Source organism: Lepidochelys olivacea (genome assembly GCF_965140295.1).
Source record: "Lepidochelys olivacea isolate rLepOli2 genome assembly, chromosome: 7".
NCBI classification, from domain to species: domain Eukaryota; kingdom Metazoa; phylum Chordata; order Testudines; family Cheloniidae; genus Lepidochelys; species Lepidochelys olivacea.
The window spans coordinates 112393334-112414683 of NC_140417.1; the positions used below are offsets into that span (position 1 = coordinate 112393334).

The 21350-nt window shown below is 41.7% G+C and overlaps 1 protein-coding gene and 1 long non-coding RNA gene across 5 annotated transcripts in view; one reads left to right on the forward strand and one right to left on the reverse strand.

The window, feature by feature from the left end:
* Nucleotides 1–21350, reverse strand: part of ATRNL1 (attractin like 1) — a 1099511-nt gene that overhangs the window by 74572 nt on the left and 1003589 nt on the right. For all 3 annotated transcript variants that reach the window (XM_084633632.1, XM_084633634.1, XM_084633633.1), the window contains exon 29: nt 18426–18540. In XM_084633632.1, the coding sequence (XP_084489758.1) occupies nt 18426–18540 (115 nt within the window). The remainder of the gene's footprint in view (nt 1–18425; nt 18541–21350) is intronic.
* LOC311523541 overlaps nt 1–21350 on the forward strand; it is a 58075-nt gene that overhangs the window by 15919 nt on the left and 20806 nt on the right. The window contains exons 2-3 of one of the 2 annotated variants that reach the window (XR_014712359.1): nt 5774–5841; nt 11256–11362. This is a non-coding gene — a long non-coding RNA (uncharacterized lncRNA). The remainder of the gene's footprint in view (nt 1–5773; nt 5842–11255; nt 11363–21350) is intronic. The other variant, XR_014712360.1, reaches the window with a different exon arrangement.

Below are 21350 nucleotides of genomic sequence, written 5' to 3' on the forward strand. Positions count from 1 at the left end.
CTGAAAGAGTGTAGCCACTGTTTTATAAAATGTGTCTTTTTAAATACCGCTGTCCCTTTTTTTTTCTCCACCAGCTGCATGTGTTTCAATGATCACAGGATCTTCTCCTTCCCAGAGGCTAGTGAAGCTTAGAAAGAAAAAAAAACGCACTCGCGATGAAATGTTCTCCGAGCTCATGCTGTCCTCCCACACTGACAGAGCACAGACGAATGCGTGGAGGCAAATAATGTCAGAGTGCAGGAAAGCACAAAATGACCGGGAGGAGAGGTGGCGAGCTGAAGAGAGTAAGTGGCAGGCTGAAGAGAGGGCTGAAGCTCAAATGTGGTGGCAGCGTGATGAGAGGAGGCAGGATTCAATGCTGAGGCTGCTGCAGGACCAAGCCAGTATGCTCCAGTGTATGGTTGAGCTGCAGCAAAGGCAGCTGGAGCACAGACTGCCACTGCTGCCCCTCTGTAACCAACCGCCCTCCTCCCCAAGTTCCATAGCCTCCACACCCAGATGCCCAAGAACGCGGTGGGGGGGGGCCTCCGGCCAACCAGCCACTCCACCACAGAGGATTGCCCCAAAAAAAGAAGGCTGGCATTCAATAAATTTTAAAGTTGTCAACTTTTAAAGTGCTGTGCTTAAAGTGTTGTGTGGCATTTTCCTTCCCTCCTCCACCACCCCTCCTGGGCTACCTTGGTAGTCATCCCCCTATTTGTGTGATGGATGAATAAAGAATGCATGAATGTGAAGCAACAATGACTTATTGCCTCTGCAAGCGGTGATTGAAGGGAGGAGGGGCGGGTGGTTAGCTTACAGGGAAGTAGAGTGAACCAAGGGGCGGGGGGTTTCATCAAGGAGAAACAAACAGAACTTTCACACCGTAGCCTGGCCAGTCATGAAACTGGTTTTCAAAGCTTCTCTGATGCGTACCGCGCCCTCCTGTGCTCTTCTAACTGCCCTGGTGTCTGGCTGCGCATAACCAGCAGCCAGGCGATTTGCCTCAACCTCCCACCCCGCCATAAACGTCTCCCCCTTACTCTCACAGATATTGTGGAGCACACAGCAAGCAGTAATAACAGTGGGAATATTGGTTTCGCTGAGGTCTAAGCAAGTCAGTAAACTGTGCCAGCGCACCTTTAAACGTCCAAATGCACATTCTACCACCATTCTGCACTTGCTCAGCCTGTAGTTGAACAGCTCCTGACTACTGTCCAGGCTGCCTGTGTACGGCTTCATGAGCCATGGCATTAAGGTGTAGGCTGGGTCCCCAAGGATACGTATAGGCATTTCAACATCCCCAACAGTTATTTTCTGATCTGGGAATAAAGTCCCTTCCTGCAGCTTTTGAAACAGACCAGAGTTCCTGAAGATGCGAGCGTCATGTACCTTTCCCGGCCATCCCATGTTGATGTTGGTGAAACATCCCTTGTGATCCACCAGAGCTTGCAGCACTATCGAAAAGTACCCCTTACGGTTTATGTACTCGGCGGCTTGGTGCTCCGGTTCCGTCTATGGCCCCACCACAGTTAGGGAATCCCATTGCAGCAAAGCCATCCACTATGACCTGCACATTTCCCAGGGTAACTACCCTTGATATCAGCAGATCTTTGATTGCGTGGGCTACTTGCATCACAGCAGCCCCCACAGTAGATTTGCCCACTCCAAATTGATTCCCAACTGACCAGTAGCTGTCTGGCGTGGCAAGCTTCCACAGGGCTATCGCCACTCGCTTCTCAACTGTGAGGGCTGCTCTCATCTTGGTATTCATGCGCTTCAGGGCAGGGGAAAGCAAGTCACAAAGTTCCATGAAAGTGCCCTTACGCATGCAAAAGTTTCGCAGCCACTGGGAATCGTCCCAGACCTGCAACACTATGCGGTCCCACCAGTCTGTGCTTGTTCCACAGCATGAACCTGCCCCATTAGCACCATGATGCATGCATTGGCAGGGCCCATGCTTTCAGAGAAATCTGTGTCCATGTCCTGATCACTCACGTGACCGCACTGACGTCGCCTCCTCGCCCAGTATCGCTTTGCCAGGTTCCGGTGCTGCATATACTGCTGGATAATGCGTGTGGTGTTTAATGTGCTCCTAATTGCCAAAGTGAGCTGAGCGGCCTCCATGCTTGCCTTGGTATGGCATCCGCACAGAAAAAAGGCGCGGAACGATTGTCTGCCATTGCTCTGATGGAGGGAGGGGCGACTGAGGACACGGCTTGCAGGTTTGGCTTCAGGGAGCTAAAATCAACAAAGGGGGTGTCTTTACATCAAGGAGTATTTCAGGCAGGACTTCACGGAGGGTTCCAATAAGAAATGGTGCACCTAAGTTATCGTTCTTATTGGAACAAGAAGGTTAGCCTGGCCTCTGATTGAAACATGGCTAGATTTACCTCGCTGCACCTTCTCTGTGAGTGACTGCAGTGTGACCTAGAAGAATGAGTCCCCTAGACGGGGGAGGGGGGGAAGCAAATGAATACAGAACAAATCTGGTCTATTTCTTGTTTTGATCCACTCCATCTATCTTTTACATCTTTGGCTGGCAGCAGACAGTGCAGAAGGACTGCATGCCATCCACATCTCATGGCTGCTCGGCAGAAGATGGTACAGTACGACTGCTAGCAATCCGTATCGCCTGCCTGCTCACCATAAGATGGTTCAATAGGACTGACTGCAGGACTAAAGAGAATGACCTGGTCAAGTCACTCTAAATTAAGTCCCTGCGCCCATGTCTGTCCAGGCGCTCCCAGCCGACATGGCCAGGAGCGCCTCGGACATGACGATGACGGCTACCAGTCGTACTGTACCGTCTGCTGCCACAAGGCAAGGGGTTGCTGCTACTGTGTAGCAAAGCCGTACCGCGTCTGCCAGCACCCAGGAGACATAGGGTGACGGTTACCTGAGCGGGCTCCATGCTTGCCGTGGTATGGCGTCTGCACAGGTAACTCAGGAAAAAAGGCGCAAAACGATTGTCTGCCCTTGCTTTCACGGAGGGAGGGAGGGAATGGGGGCCTGACGATATGTACCCAGAACCACCCGTGACAATGTTTTAGCCCCATCAGGCACTGGGATCTTAACCCAGAATTCCAATGGGCAGCAGAGACTGCGGGAACTGTGGGATAGCTATCCACAGTGCAACGCTCCGGAAGTCGACTCTAGCCTCGGTACTGTGGAAGCACTCCGCCGAGTTAATGCACTTAATGCACTTAGAGCATTTTCTGTGGGGACACACACACTCGAATATATAAAACCGATTTCTAAAAAAACGACTTCTATAAATTCGACCTTATTCCGTAGTGTAGATATACCCTTAGAAACATTATGTATTTAACGTATATTACAGATCATTCAAGTTTGATGGGCATGGATCAGATTATAAGTGCAACAAAAACACTGACTCTTCAATATTTAAATAAACATTTAATGTTTCTCCCCTCCAAGATTAGGGCACAGGGGAGAGTGATCCAACAAAATCCCTCCTTCCTGCCCACATGTACGCTGGCCCCAGTTTAGAGCTATTCAAGGTCTTCCAGTGGCCTATCCCACATGGAACCACATGAGGCAGGGAGCCATAGCTCTTTCCTTTTAGGGGTGACCCACAAGAAAGGCATCAGACGTCCAGGAGGCAAGAGATCGCAGTCAGTCAGGAATAGCTACATGCTTTCATAGCACAGTGACACAAGCCGGACCAACCTGTGAGAGTTGCCAGTTTGTGTCAGGGAGATCATTATGCTAAGGGAGTACAGATTCTGGCAGATAAGTTAAGGTTCAAAATTTCTCAACCTTTTTCATACCGGGACCACTTTGGGAGCCTGTAGAACCCCCTTCCATTTAACAATATGGGATGGGCAGCATAGTCACAAGCCCCTGATAATTGCAATGAGAATTGCAATCCACTGGCTGAGAATCCACGTCCTATTCTGCCTCTGAAGAAAAAGCATTCAGAGCTATGCCAGTATCGATTAGTGAAACATTCAGCAAGGTCAAAGCTACAGTCACCAAGGAAAACCCTTTCCTATTCTCTGAGCTCAAACAAATGGACCAAAACTATGCCATATGTTAGCCAGTGAGATATGGTATAGAAGAGTTACCGATGACGCTAAATGCCCATCTCTTCACTTAAACTAGTGAACAAGGTGTGCAGTGGTAGCCTTACCTTTACTAACATTCACAACTTTTATAGACTCATCAAGTGCCTTTGCAGTTCCACTTGCATCCTCTTTGCGGCCTAAGCTTTCCAGTGATTGGAACAATGTGTCCAAACTTGGGGTGAAACAGACTGGATTCTAGACACAAGGTTAATGTGTTTTTCTTTCACAGCTTAGGCACCATGAATGTGAATACTCACACACAAATGCCCATCCAACCACGCTGTAAGAAATGATCATTGAAAAGCTTTAAAGATATTTTTCCCTGTAGCACATCTTGAGAGTGGACAGTAAAACAGGAGGTTCTCGTGTACAGATCCTTCTCAGTCAGAGTGGACACATGTTAATAGTTGGGTAACAGACAACACAGCTATAGTTCCATTTAGTTGTACTAACTCAAAAACCAACATGTCATTATGCTAATTTTAATAAAGGTATTAGTTGCAATGGTGAATAAATGTGGATTGGTGTGACTTGGGTTAAATGTGAAAAAGTAAAGGGGGAAATAAAATAAATAAGAGGGAAAGTTGTGTAATATTTTCCATATTTAAGTAGGCCAAGAACTTAAAAAGATTAAAAAAGAGGTAGGACATTTATTTAGATAACAAGAACTCCAGAGTTAAAATAGATAATGCTGACAAATTTTGGAATGCGATATTAAACTTCATACATCAGGGCTGAAGCCAATTTCTTAATAAAAGATTTAGGAGGAATCCTAGTGTAGGGAATATCTGCCTAAGGTTCAGTTTCTTGCACCTTCAGGTTCTGCAACTGTATTTTCCTTCAGCTTTTTGCATGTTATCTACTGAAGGTCTCACCAGGAGCCCTTATTCATGTGAGTAGTTCCATATACTTCGACAGGACTGTTTAGGTAAGAATTATTCAAATGAGTGAGTTTTTTCAGGGTTGTCCCCTTAGCCAAGAAGTTCATCAGGACAAGAACTTGTCATATTCTATATTTGTAGAGCACATAGCACATTCTGAATGCTAAACAAAAATGCATAGTTATTAATACTAAGTTGCAGAGGATTTAGCTATGCATCTACAGAGAAAATTATAATGCCATTACATAAATCAAGGGTGTGACCTCATCTTGAATACTGTTTGTGGTACAGGATGCTCCATCTTAAAAAAAATATTGCTGAATAAGAGAGAGATCAAGAAGCGCAACAAAAATAACTGGGGACATAGAAAACCCTCATATGAAGAAAGACTGAAAAAAACTGTTTACTTTAGAAAGGAGATGAATAAAAAGGGACATGATAAAAGTATATAAAGTAATGAATGGTATAGAGATGGTATAGTGGAAGTTTCAATTCTCAGTCTCACAATCCAAGAACAAAGGGGCATTCAATGACATTCAAAGATACACAATTGCTACAATGAAACATTTTTTCATACTGTGTACAATTAATCTGTGTAAGTCACTGAGGCCAAGAACTTTAAAAAGATTAAAAAAGGGGCAGGACATTTATTTAGATAACAAAAACTCCAGAGTTAAAATAGATAATGCTGACAAATTTTGGAATGCGATATTAAATCTCATACATCAGGGCTGAAGCCAATTTCTTAATAAAAGGTTTAGAAGGAATCCTAGTGTAGGGAATATCTGCCTAAGGTTCGGTTTCTTGCACCTTCCATTATAGCATCTAACACAGGCTACTGTCAGAGACAAGATACTGGGCTACAAGGACCACAGGTCTGATCCAGTATGGTAAGTCCTATGTTCCTATGCAACTCCCATTGACATTAATGAGAGTTGTGTAGCTAAATCTTCCACAATTCTTTCAGAATTGTGTATCATTTTCTCCATCATATTTTATTGACTTTCTTTTACAGTCACAAAGCTACAACAGATATATCTGAGGAAAAACTGTGAACATATTTCTTTAGATGAGGGACCTTTTTGCATGTCAGTTGAAGCAGAAAGCTTGATGTTTGTTTTGCTTTTATATTTTCTGTTGGAATAATTTTCTTCTTCAATTTTGTTAGAGAAAAGTTGAACGAATCACTGAAAAACCTGAGTACTTGTAAATGTAACTTGTTTGCCAGCCTATCAATTATAGTAAGTGGACGTTAATCTTATTTTCCTATGCTGGTAGATTGAGACTCTCTCATATTTTGAATGTGAGATCTATGCCCTTGAGCATTTAGATGCTTAGTAACGTTAGGAAACGTAATGTAAGGCCTTGTTTGCACTACTCAGTTTTGTTGGCAAAAGGCAGTTTTGTTGACAAAACAGTGTAGTTGTACACACTACAAAGCTACTTTTGGCAGCAAAATTCCTGTTTTGCTGACAAAATAAAACCACCTCAACGAGAGGCATAGAGCTTTTTCCAGCAAAGCTGAAGTGAGAAAGCATCAGTGTAGATGCTGCCATTCGTTATGTCGCCATAACTCACCTCTCCCAGTATCCCACAGTGCCCACTTTGCCCACTGTTTTGAACTCGGCTGCACTGCCTCTAGCTATGCAGGCAAGTGCCCCTCCCCTTTCAAAGTTTTGGGAAGCTTTGACATTCCTCAGCCTAGAGAGCTCACAGAGCTGCTGAGGACAGGGCTCCCAGCAGCGGCGGTGGCTCTGGGAGAACAATGCGGGGTGCTGCTGCAGGGGGGAAGGGATAAAGATTGCTGTGCAGAACCAGGGGCTGATGTGCTGGGGGTGTCCCCGTCTCCTGTCTCAGGATTGGTTGCTCAGGCTGCTGTCTGAACTTAAAGAGACGGCATGCCAACACACTCACTCTCCCCCAACACACACACACTCCCCAACACACACTGTGTCTCTGTCCCACCCTCACATACACACTCTGTGTCACAAATTCTTTCCCCCTCACCCCACATACACTTCAGTGGAAAAGCAGCTGGCAATCTAGTAGGATGCCCATGGAAAGATGTGATTGAGAAACCTGCACCATGTGATGCCGTACCTGCCCCATGAGGCATTGCAAACCCTTCCCAAAGCATCCTGCGACCAACTGCACAGTTGGATAGCTACTCTCTGTGTCGATGCAAGAGCTGCTAGTGTGGAAGTGCTCTGCTGACCCAAGGAACTTTATGTGGACATGCAACAAAGGTTTAATTAAAGCAGCATAACTTTTGTCAACAAAACTCTATCGTGTAGACAAGGCCTAACATGCCTAATGAGAAAACACTAGGTTATTTCTGAAAATACAAAGAAAAACACTTATATTTCAATGATGACGAAGAAAGATGCCACCTCTGTATGTATTGGTGCTAATTTTCTTGTAAGATAAAAACACTAGCGGCTGTTCCATTACTGCCTGATATCTTGTGTAGTCATTTACACATAAAAATGCTACTATTCTGATGTAGTAGTCTCTTACACTCACTTTACACAGGTATAATGCCCCAGTCCTGGGAACTTTTACATGTGGGCTTAACTTTAACAGGCGACTATGTGTGTAAAGTTGAGTATATACCTAAGCATTTGCAGACTGGGGCTTAAATGATGCAGCAAGGTCCAAAGCAGGGGGAAAAAATCAGGTCCCAGGACTGTGGAAGGTCAGTAAAAGTTTTGGTTTGGATCATGAGTAACTTGTGGTAGAAAGTTAAAGTTTTCTTACTGTTTTTATTAATAGGCCTCTTATTAAACTAAGTCCCCGTTACATTTGAAATACCAGTGTATTATTGCAAAAACAACCACATGTGCCTTTTTCTTAAAACTGCTGGTGATGCTGCATATAACCTTTACTTGCCAGCTATTGAACTACTCTTGCCCAACTTTGTGGAAGATACATAACCTACATTATGCTGTACGTTGCTCTTCAGATTAAAGTGCTTATCTCCTTTCCAGATAAGTGTTTGAGAAATACAAAGAAATCAAGGTAATATAGCTAGATTGATTTTAAAACTCATTTACAACAGAACTACCTCAAATTCTAAAAGTAAGGCCAAACCAAATCAATGTACAGCTACTTCATCAGCTCTAATATGGATGTGCTGCAAATTTTAATGCTTTTTATTTAAAGATTTTACCCTGCAGGTTGCAAAAAAAAAATTATTATTATTATTTTGCTACTGATAGTGGAAGAATCCTGTTGATTTACTTTGTTGTTTGGTATTAACATAAATTTTTTTAAAGCAAGCATTAGCACCATCTGTCACTTACAAATGTGTGTCTCCTCAAAGTATTAATGCTATAAACAAAGTTTGTTCCTTCATTTGATACAGAAAGGAGGAAGGGAACTAAGCAGTGAAGGAATAGAGTTACACCTAAAAATAGGTCTTACTTGGTATGAGAAAGCAACCCTTTCAGTAAGATGATCTCCAGAATAGATGAGCACAAAATGTCCACACACCATTACACAGAGAGCTGATTTGCAAAGTAGCTACAGAGAACTGAAAAGGACAGCTCCAGACTTGACTTCTTTACATTACAAACGAGTTGTCAGAGACATAATGATTTCTGAATATCTGTAACCTGAAGTCACTTCTTAATCAATTCTAATAATGATTTTAATGTTCATGTCTAACCCTAAATTCCTATCAAGGTAATTCTGATTTTCTCTCACACATTTTCGGAAATTTGTTTGAACTTTTTTGAACACTCCACTGGTACTGTGGTAACTGAGATACAATATCCTTCAGAGCATGGTGATGTGTGCCCTAAACATACCATAGATAAGAGAGATGGATTAGGTTCAAGATGCACACAATCTATAACAGTAAGGATAAGTATCCCTGAAGACACTGTATGTTATTCACAGAGACATTCAAAATAAGCATCTAATACAGAGAGTTGTGACAGGATAAATAAACCCTGCACTAGCATGGAAGAGGTTACAGAGCTGCTTTGGGCTAGAGTATCTTTGCCCTGCTGTACCTGCAAATTATGCCAAGACTGCAGGAGGAGTTAAAAAGAGGGAACTCCACTCAGTTAGGGACATGCCAGGGAAAGAATATAATGTTCAGCGTCTCCTGCTTTGGAGAAAGGACCGACAGTCTACAGAGCCCCTGCACTCACAGAAGGAGGGTGAAGAACCCCGGAGTTAAAGGGGGAAAAATTGAGGCTTGCACTGGGGTCCAGTTAACTCTGAAATGGACATTGATACTCCCAGAGTCCCTCTGAAGTAAGAGAGGCCATATCCTGGAAGGAATTGCTTACAAGTTTTTCCTTTACCTTTCTGTTGCTTAATCCCTCTTGTTGATTATGGATTGTTTGGTGGCATCACTGGGAACACAGAGAGGGGATGAGACAGCTGAGAGGCCCTGTACAAAAGGTGAGTGCCAGCCTGCTGGAAAGATGTCCTGTAGTACCCACAGGGGTGGAGATGGAGCAACTGGATCATGTGTGTGTACTCCCCACATAGTCTAATGGGGGCGCCCTACCATGGACAGATTTGTGACAAGAACTCCTGGTCAAATGCATAAAACAATGTGCCTTTAGAAGGTAAGATGTGAAATGACGTTGCAGGGTCAACCACCTAGATCTACAAAGGTCTTTAGGTCCATGAACACCTAAGTCCAAAATCTAGATCCTCAAAACCCCCTCCTAAACTTTTAGGCACCTAAATTACTGCCAGTGATGTCCTCTAGGATACCCAGAAGCCTACTAGTTAGAACATGCACCCAGGATGTGGGAGACCAGGGTTAATCTCCCCACTCTTTCTGATTCAGAGGAGGAACTTAAACTCAGGTCTCCCACCTCTCAGGTAAATGCCCTTACTAGTAGACTATCAGGTACTCTGTGGTGGGTCTCTCTCAGCCTCTCTGCTTGAAGCTGTTTCATTTTGCATAAATACTTAAATATTCATTGGGCCAGCAAAAGAGTGAAAATGACTCTATAGCCCAGGGGCAAGGCCACTCCCCTGGGATCTGACAGAGTCAGATTAAAATCCCTGCTCCAGCTCAGGCAGAGTGGGGATATGAACAGACTGAGTCAGGGGTCAGTAACCTTTGGCACCTAGCCCATCAGGGTAAAGCCGCTGGCAGGCCGGGACAGTTTGTTTATCTGGAGCGTCTGCAGGCATGGAGCCCCGCAGCTCCCACTGGCTGCGGTTCGCCGTTCCCGGCCAATGGGAGCTGTGGGAAGCAGTGGCTAGCATGTCCCTCGGCCTGTGCCGCTTTCCACAGCTCCGATTGGCCAGGAATGGCGAACCGCAGCCAGTGGGAGCTGCAGGACTCCATGCCTGCAGACGCTCCAGATAAATAAACTGGCCCGGCCCGCCAGCGGCTTTACCCTGACTGACCGGGTGCCAAAGGTTGCTGACCCCTGCTCTAAAGCATCTTATTCAAGGCTTCTTGTTCTGCCCTTCATTGCACTATAAAATCTTCTTCCCACCTACACCTCCACTCTTATTTCCTCTTGCTCCTCTCAATTCTCTTTATTTATTGTTTCCTTTATGCTCTCTATGCTTTGCTTTCATGTTTACCTCTATGCTTAGAAGCATCTCCCATTTTATTCCCTGCCTGTCCTTCAAATCCTTCTTTATAACTAGCTTCTTGAATATATCTTTCCTATACTAATAGTCACCAATTATGCTTCCCTTACTACTCTTAACTACCATCTTCAGTTTTGTCTTGAGGTACGAAGTCTTATTCTGTGTTTTTTAAAGTACTGTGGACATGTGTGACACTAAATAAATGCTTAATGCATATCATATAGTACACTTAAATACATATATCAGCCAAAGAATCATTTGTACAATCACCATGTATTAGGAAAGCTACTAAAATATCTACTTGTAAAACAAAATTGCATTAGAGATTTACTATTTGATACAAGGCTGTTGCGTTCCAGTGCAAGTGTGAACAGAGGCTACACATAGCCACAAATAAAATCAAGGACTATGCATAGTCTTCTGCACTGAATAGAAATACGCCTTAAACTCTTTGCACACCTTTTCCCTTACACTCCAAGGAGCAAAGTAAAAAAAGAGGCTGGAGTAACGCAGCGGCAACAAAGCAGCACTCATTAATGCAGATTCGATTCTACTGTTCTTCTTGTGGTTCCCATCTGTTTACCTTGCTCATATGTGAAACACTGTGCATTGGCACTGTGGTTCAAGCCCTTAGTGAATTGTCATTTTATATATATTATTGTAATCATTTCACTTTTGTTGCATTATACTGCTTTTGCATTAATTTGTTGTGTATTTTCACTTCTCTCAGGGTCTGCACTGCCATTATAAACACCTTCCAACTAGAAAAAAGGCCATCACAGATTCAGCACAAAGATATCAACATGCATTGCAGCCACCATCCTCTGCATTTGTTTGGTAACAGCTTATTCCTATCAACATCATTTACTAACATTTTTCATTGGAAGATCTTCTTGATCCGATACTATGATCATCATACATTTACATTTATTATTTTATTAGTAAATATTAAGTTTTTAGGATATTAAGTTTTCAGCCAAAAACATTTTTGTGGCAACTAAAAGTGCTGAGGATCTACTGGTGCCTCAGAGGTGCATTAGCAGCCCCACTGAATTGCACAATGAGTTACATGTACAAGTATGAATGTTTGACTGGGCCTAAACATTTTTTCAAACAATTACAAAATCTTAATGAGTTTTTGTTTCCAAGTATCAGAATTATTTTTGTATTATGTCTTGAAATGTAATATGCTACAACTCCTCACAATTAACATAGTTTTTACATTCATGTGTCTAATGATAGGGATCACCATTTCTTTGCATTTTAATCAAGAAATCAAGCAAACATTCTTGTTAAGAGACCCCTATCCAGAGCTAACTGTCTTGTAGAACACTTAATGAATCATTTTTTATTATGATGGTAAAGGGAAGAGGCAGATAGAATCAATAAATTATTGTACTATGATTCTACTGTAGCTTGTAGATTAAATGGGATTGAATACTATATCCAATGTGTCCAGAATGTTGTGAAGTTCTATTTTTGATTCTAAAATATCAAAAAATAGCTTTTAGGTAACAACACTGAAGAAGTCTACTTAACTTTATATCTGTCATTCATAATTATAGGCATTGCACCAGGAAGTCCCTAAGTAGCTTCCAAAACTTGGATGGGTTCCAGAACTCCCACTGTTAAAACTATTTTATTACAAGCTTTTTCATTAATAAGCATGTTTTATTTTATTGTTGATTCACACCTGCAAATAAGTGTTCTTATATGTAGCTATGGGATGCTTATCCTTTGACTTATTACCCTTATATCCAACGTATGTATATATTACACACAAACTACATTAAAAGAACATCATTAAAGTTGCAAAGTCAAGCATTCAAAACTTTGGAAATGTCAGAATTAAGGTTGCCTGCGTCTCTCCACACCTACCTTATCTGATTTCTGTGTCTCCCCTGTCAACTCCAGCCAATTGGTTCCCAGTCCCCCACTCCTATTTCCCTAGCCTCCCCACTTCCAGTCCCCTGGCCCAAAGAATCCAAAGCCTCCTCTCCCCCACCTGGACTCCAAGTCCTAGGCTCTTTGTCCAACCATTCCCAGCCTCCCATTCTGCTGGTTCTTAACCTCCCCCCTTCCCGCCCAGTCAGCTTCTGACTCCCTTTTGCAACCTCCTTGCTCACACAGTCCTAGGTTTTCTCCCCAACCCCGAGTCCTAGTCTCACTAGACTCCTTGCTACAATCTACTGTTTTTCATCTCCCATGGCCTGGCTTTTGTCCCCTCTGCATTTGAATCAGACGGCTTCCTCCTCCATGCTATCTGAGCCCAGTGGGGGCGGGGAGGTCATTAATAACACACGATAGTCAGATTCCTTGCTCTCAGTTCCAGTGCTCACTCCTCTCTGGCCTGGAGAACTGAGAGTGGCCATCAAAGAAAATGCCCAGTGTTGCCACCATGGCTATGGGGGTGGAGCATATTTAGTTGCTCTGTGAGGCTAGTGGGATGATTTTGGCTGAAAATTAAAAAAAAAAAAAAAAAACAACAACAACAACAACAAAACAAGTCTAAGGCAAACACACAGCATATAAAACTTCAGCCCAAACGGTCAAAGTTTGGCAATGTTATAAGCAAGTGAAATCAGGTTCTTATAATGAGAAGTGTCAGGCAAGCTGAAGAGGCACTACTGCCAGCCCCAGCTATAATAGTGGGTGTTTGTTGCTGGAAAGGGAACTTGTTTTTACATCATTTGCATCTTTCTTTCTCACTCTGAAATCTTTATTTTTAAAGAAATATCATACTGCATTATTCGCTTTCTCTTTTCATTTTTCTTTGACTATGTTATTTATTGGTCAGCTCCAAGGAACATGCCAACATTTGTCACAGTTTCATGAACGTTGTCCAGTAATGTTATACCCCAAAGTGTGAGTTCTTGTTGGTTTTACTGTTCATCACAACATGGGCTCTGTTCTTCATTCTAGAGAATTTATTTCATTGCTAGATTATTCTCTCAATGTTGTTCAGCATATCACCAGAACGATGCATTCAAGCCTTGAATTAGTAATTTCTTAGGGCTAATCTGCATGGTGGGGTAATGCACTCTACAGGAGTGAGAACTGTACAGCAAACTAATATGTTACAGATTAGTTGATATGTATAGACCCTATTGGTGTGTTTTAATAGTGCTGTTTGAAAAAGTACTATGTTAAAGCTCATGAGGGAACCTTTAGTGCACACCAGCAGGGTCTACATGGACCAATTAATGCACAATATGTTAGTGAACTTTAGAAATTACACCCCCATAGAGACCATTACTGTAGTGTTTCACTTGCTCATATCTTTGGCATCTTTTTTTATAAACAGTTCATGTGTTATCCTCTTATCTCTCACATTCTTATTGTGAGATTTGTTTAGTTTACTGCCCATACCATTTCTGATGTATAATTTAGTCCTTGTTAGAACCTTGCATATAGCTGCCCTCACTAACAGTTCTCCCTTGGTACAATTAAGCATTTAGGGTACTTAAAGTCAAAGGTCAGAGATTATAACAGTAGTGAATGATCTCTGGCCTCCACTGTACAGTAAAATGTGTCTTAGAACAAGCTATTTTTCTTATCGTGATGTATGTATGCATTGTACAGAGAACAGCTATTTTGCTTGAACATTGAATTTTAATATTGATGCTATGCTACAAAGCAACTCAGGAGACACAGCTAAGGAACCAGAGAAGGTGTGTGATCTGTTCAGCAAATTTGCTACTAAAAATTAATTTCTATCACAGTAAATTTTCCTTGATCTGCAGCTTACTGATATCCCTCACCAGGGATTTAGTTCTCATTTCTCCTCAAATCCAGGCTAATCTTATTTTTTAATTAGTGCTTATGTGAAGAGGTTCCACTGACCCCCACGTGCACCTCCTTGTGGCTAGATCTGAGAATTAGTTCTTGCCCATCTGGAACCCCTTTCCCTCAGCTACTCACACTGTGGCCTTTTCGGCCTCTTGTGAGAAAACCTAGTCAGGACAGGACCCCAGCACTTACTCTCTCTCTCTGGATATCCTCCTTGACCCTGTCCAACTCTCTTTCCAACTAGGAAGTGACTGTAGACCTCCTCCCTGCAGCCCCTTTCTGCTCTCACTTTCTGACTTTATACACCTGGCCCAGCTCCTCTCACAGCTGGGCTTCATCTTCAATTAGTGCTTAACAATCACTGGCTTCCCTCCAGGTGCAGCAGGTAAGGTTAATTGGTCCATTGTGACCTATATTACTCTATTTGGGGGGAGGGGGAAGGGTGGTGAACACCCCATCACAGTTACTTTCAATATGTGCCCAACAAACTTGTTTGGATCCTGTACCCTTCTGTACTCAAAGACAGGGATACAACTCCATTGACTTCAATAAGAAGTTTGCCTGGACATCTGAGAGAAGAATTAGGCCTCCTGACTACTGGGATTTTTAAAATTAAGAATAAAAAAAATATGTATTCTATTCCAACACTTTACAGTATAAGCTCATTAGTAATAAACCCCACATTCTTCTGTTATAAAATGAGAACCAACATTATTATCTTATTTTATAATTGTTAAAAAATTATTTGCTTCAATGACAGTTTTATCCTAAAATGCATATAAAGAGCTCTAGGGAGATTATATACAAGTAACATAATAATCTAAGATTATTTGGTGTTGTATAATTATTGCATGTACAATTTCCCTCAACCTGAGCCTCACTGTTTTAACTTAGCTTTGGTCTTAAGGGAAACTGACTGCATAGCAAACATATGTTAACAGCACAAAGCTCCATATAATTTCAAACAGCTTGGCACAGTTGGCAGTGTCTGCTCCCAGGAAGAATGAAACAGCAGGTAGTGCTGCAGGACAGGAATGAAATGAATTAGCAGAGCTACAGGTATCCCAAGAAACTTGCATAATAGCTTCTGCCTACCTTATGCATGACTACATACAGTGATAGCAGTCCACAAGTACCAAAATTCATTACACTTAAGAAAAAAGATTACAGCAATATAATCTAATGGATGAATCGGCACAGTTGCAAACATCAAGCAGTTTTGTTCTCTTTTGACCCTGAACGAAATGAAAGCTGCTGAAGGGATTTTAAAATTTCACAGATTTATAAACATTAAAAGGCTGACAACGAATCTAGTAATAAACAAAGGAATATTGTTGAAATATTTACTTGTGAAGCTAGTGGAACATAGAACAAGTAATAAAATAAAGCAGAAGCAGGAGACAATGTCATTTTTCAACTGTAAAAACATAAATATGGTTTACTCCATGTAAACTCAAATGTTCAAAATGGCGCACCTACACTTTTGTACTTAACTCCTATTTTGAAAATTACATTCTTTTGGTGACCAGTGAATCACAGCACAGTGTGGTGATTATTCTTTAAAATAGCAAAAGGTGAAGCAAAGTTGGTTCGAAAATAACTTGCCAAATACTGTTTTTACTATAGCTAAACATCATGGGTAAATAAATAAAAATAAAAAACACTGAGAAACATCTTAATCTCAGGTTTCAGAAATTACCTTTATTTTTTTCTTATCTTAGATTTCTGTTTTAAGAAGAAAACAAGTAAGAGCTTTAATCATGATTATGTCTTTGCTTCATTTTGTTAACATGTGAACCAGATACGTTCTATGCGCCCTTCTCCCTGATCACCATGCCCCACAGTATCACCCCTATTTACATCACACTTCCAGAAAAGATATTCCAACAAAAAAGCAGTGGCATCTGAAAAACTAAATCCTCATCCCGTAGCTAAAGGAGAGAAAGGAATCTTTAATATAACAGATAGTGATCAGCCCCAAAAGGCTAAGAAATAACTATTGGTCCTGCTGATTTATTCACTGGGCAACCAATTCTGCCCATCGTTATTATTCAATACTTTTTAATCTCAAATGGATTTTTGAAGGTTAAGAGGATATAGTTTTGGCTGTTTAAGAGTACAAGTTATTCATAAACCACACTGTCTAGCACATACTACACAGCTTACTTTTCATTATGGAGGTAGTCATTTTGGAAACCATCCCAGTGAATTCTGAAACAGCATTTCCATTATCTGGCAGCAACTCTCATAATAATCTACCTGATCTGATCTGTGCCAGATTGCTCTGCTCACTCTTTTGTCATGACCATTTTATATATAATACAATAAAATATATATTATACTTATTGTGACGGGATCCCTGGGGTGTAGCCTGGGACTGTGGCACCGCTGTGCCCCCTTAACTCTCCAGCCTGGGCTGTCTCTCACAGTGCTTTGCTAGTGAGGCAGCAAGCTCCTCCAGGCATTGTTATCACTCAGCACAACAGCATGTGGAGCCCCACATCCAGCTAAATTGCATGGATGCTCCCAGAGCCACTCATGAATCACACGGAGAAAGGCACCAGCTGAATACCCCCAGCTCCCAGCCTTGTACATCAGGAATATACCATCTTGCACTGCTCAAGACAAGTGGAAAGTGGATATACACCAGCCTTTGTAAACCTGAGCAGATTTACCAAACGCTTCAGGCAAGCTTGCTGGTAAAGATAAACAGTAAAACAAGTTTATTGACTACGAAAGATGAATTTTAAGTGATTATAAGTGATAGACAAAAAGTCAGAGTGGTTACCAAAATAAAATAAAATATAAGCAGACAGTCTAAACTCTCCACCCTATTAGCCTGGGCAACATCTAGATTAAGCAGTTTTTCTCACCCCACTGCATATTGCAGTTCATAGTATACAGGTTTCACCCTTGAAACCTGGGCCACTCTCCCCTATTTGAGTCTTCTCAGTGTCCTTGTTGCTTGCAGCATAGATGCGGGGAGGAGAAAAGGCAAAGCATGTAGCCTCTGTGTTCTGTTTTGTAGCCTTAGTCCATGTGCTTGGAGAACACAAGTCCAGGCATATCTGGTGGGCATTGCTAAGTCACAAGGTGAAGCAATACCCCGGTGTGTCTCCTGTGAGTGAGTCATTGAATTGTAACTCCTCTGCTGGACAATGGTTGGTGATATCTGTTCAGCACCCACCCGGGCGTTGGTTACCTCCCTTGTTGTCTCTGGAGAACTCATAACTGGGCACTTCCCAAACCCACCGCATCTTTTAGTGAAAACCATACAACACAATTCTTATCATTTCATAAGCATTGATATATCTATTTAGATAAGAGCAATGGCTTTCAGCAGATCATAACCTTTCCTCTGATACCTCACATGGTATGCTTTATATGCAATATTACAATATATATAAATGAGGAATATGGGGGTTACAGGGTGGTCCCCCGAGATATAGAGTGTCACACTTAGCATTCAAAGGATTAATGGAGCACACACAGCTATTTTCTGTTCAAGGCCATTTTGTAAGAATAGATACAACACAGTTTTGTAGAACAATCTGGCACAAATCAGATGAGGTGGATTACAATGGGAAATGCTCCCTGATAATGGAAATGCCAATTTAAAGTGATCTGGGATGATTTCCAAAGTGAACACCTCACTAATGAAGCAGATATACACACTCACACACCCCTTACATTCACTTGGCTGGCATTCTGGGAAATTCTAGCATTCTAACTGAAAGAGATTGACAGGCCTAACTGGAAACACAAAGCAAACTCAATGGATTCTGTAACGTCAGGATTGTTTAATTTCTCTTGGTTCAAAGCAACTTGAAAAGAAGCTGATGTGTTCAGCTGCTGAGTGGAAAATGCTCACTAGTATGAAATATACATGGTCATTTCACTTGAGACATCAGATTAAATTTAAACTGTGACCTTAATAATGAAAATTCATCAGCTGGTATACTAAAGTACCCATTATCTACTGGTCCTGATCCTAAAAGTGACTTGTCTGGGCAGACCCTTATGTCCTCATTGAGTCCATTAAACTGGAATTCTTCCCAGGCAGACTGCTTTGCAGGATTATAATCTTAAAGATTACCAATGTGACTCTTACCTGATTGACCAGGAGGTGGGACTCCTGATGATCCTCTCGGTAGACATAAAAATACAGTAAGGACCGCTGCTTTGTTTCCTGAACAAGGCTCAATGGCAATTGGTTTAGGAGCGCCCTGAAAAAGAAGATAATTTTGTAATGTGTGATACAGACTATTTTCCATTTCTACTTTAATCTGAGGCCCAGTGATGCTGGACTACACTGCTTTTCTCAGCTAGTCCCTCACATTTACAGACTGTACCATCCCACTTTAATTGACTTAAATATGGGCTTTAATAGACAACACTGCATATCTAATTTAATGGAAAAAATGATCACAAACACCAGAAAATTGTATTTACCAGTTTGTTTCTCAACAAACTTAGTGATGTGAACTTTAGTCACAGCAAACAGCAGCTTTTGATCAGACCTGGTACAGTGGAATCTGAGAGACAGTACCACAATGTTTCCCGTATTTTCATAATACAAAAAACAGAGTGAAACAACTCCAACTCTGCATATCTCTATAATCTAGTTTCACTTCATGTCACCCAGTCTGTGTCACTCACAATGATGCTGATGACCCATCCAGCCATTTCTTTGATAACTATATCCATGTCTTTTTCTATCCATGGAATGCCCTCCTTTTCTGGCCTGCACATCAACCAACAATCCTTCATTCTATCCCCCCAAAAGACTCACTTCTATCACTATGTCCACAAGAAGTGACTCAACAAAATAAAATAATAAAATAATAATAATAATAATAATAAATGGACAGATATAAACTTAGTCATAAATAAATAAGTCAGTCCATAAACATATACAAATCTTGTCATTCCCTCTTGGATTTTCCACAGCATCCTGTCTGTCTCCTTTGTTTGTTTTCTTTGGTTAGTGTGCGAGCTCTCTGGGGCAGGGACTCCCCAGATTTCATGTGATACACAGCAGTGAGCTCAGTGTCAACACTTAAATAATAGGTGTAGTAACTGTTGGCAAATGCTGTTTTTGTAGTGGACACCTCGATATGCTTTCTTTCATACAAAACCGAGACTACCATGGATTAGATCCACAAGGGGCTAGAGGCACTTTAGGCACCTAAATTCAAAATTTATATCCTCCAAGTCCCTGCTCAGTTGTTGCTCAACCCTTTAGGTGCCTGAAGTACCTAGGCACTTAGGTTTCTGTTGGTAAAATACTCAAGGTGCCTAAATTTCTGCCAATGGACAAGTGCAAAATTGCCTAAATCCTGACGTCACTGAGCTTCTCAGTGCCTAACCCCTGACAGGATCTTCAAACTAGGTGTTCCCTGCCTATCTTGTCGGTAGGCCTCCTCGAGTAGGTGTTCTCAGAGGCCATCTACGGGATCAGACCTCCCACAAAACACAGCCAGCAGCAGCAGGGGATGGCCCCTAATACCAAAGAGCCCAGCGGTTAGAGCACTCACAAGGAATGTGAGTGAGGTGGATTCAAATCCCCATTCTGCCTGATTTGGAGCAGGATCAAGATCCAAGTGAATGCCTCAAACACTGCATGATAGGCACTGGAGAAGAGAAAAAAATGATTCTGTTGGGTTTAAAGGCACGCACACCAAAAGGCTGACTTGCCTTGGGCGCCTAAATCCAGGCAAGAGTTCATGTTTGTGAACCCTAAGTGGAGGGAGGCATTTCTCCCTGACCTAGAGTTAAGGACCTAATTCCCTTTGAGGGGTGGGTATTAGGTCACACCCTTCTCAGCATTTCCTCTTGGCTAGTTTAGCAGGCAACTTCCCTCCCAGCATATTGGCTTTAGTGAATCCCATTCTTAGGCTTGTAGCTCTCCTAATGCATCATATAGGGAACCTGGGTGCCTGACTTGGGGCTATGAAAGCCACCTGGGGTCAGGACACATTAGGTATTGTAGCACTGAGTCTACAGCTCCCTTTGTGAATCTAGCCCAATACTTGTCATGGCAATGGATTTGTGTAGTTATAAAGCTCTTTTCCTTTTATTAGTCTCATAAACCTGTTCATTTAAAATTAACTATCGGAATAAATGGTCGCAACCATAGTCTTCTTGAGTAACCAAGCCTCAAGCCTCTAGCAACTGAAGGAACACAGAGCAGCATACAAAGCCAAAAAGTGATAAGGTTCTAAAAGGAGTATTTACAATTAGTCATGTTTCCGTATTTTGTGCTCACTAATTTCCCATTTCAGAGCTTAAATGTTTAATCAAGCACTGAGGATATTTCTGAAAATGTTAGGTCAAAATCAGCATAAGTATTCATTTCTCTTTCTTGTCTGTAAATATTTAGAGAGTGAGCCGGTCATGTTGCAAGGCAAAAGAGAGAAAGCTGAATGTTCTGATTTGAGATTCAAAGCCATTAAACTTTTCCATTTACATGCAAAATACAAAGTATATATAAATGTCAACTGGTTCAAATATACTAAGAGGAATGATAGTTTAGGCAAGTTAAATATGCTGCAAACTACTGGATATAAAGGGAGGAAAACAAATTCACTTCCATCATGAAAATCAATTATTAGTTTCTATTTAACTACCTCCAAGTAACCAAAATTTATTACAGTTCAGCGGAGATAAGAATTGAGAGCAAACGGCAGTAAATTTAACAATAGATAAATGTTATTTTCAGTACATAGGTGGCAAATATTTTAGAGGCATTTTTGTAGATGTATTTAGTCTAATCTAGTCTAATTTAAGATTGGCATAATCTAGTGGATAACAAATCAAAATGTATTAAAATCCCTCACATCTGATGAATCTGCCTCCCCCCCAACCTCCTCCCCCACAATGTAAGAACAGTTATGATTTTTGTAGCATCTACAAAAGGAATGTAGATGAAATTCATCCAATTGCAGCAGTTAAATTCAAAATGAGACCTCTGTCATGCCTAGGTTTTTGCTGGTCCTTTGAACAGGGGTCCAGGAGCAACTGATAAAAAACAGAC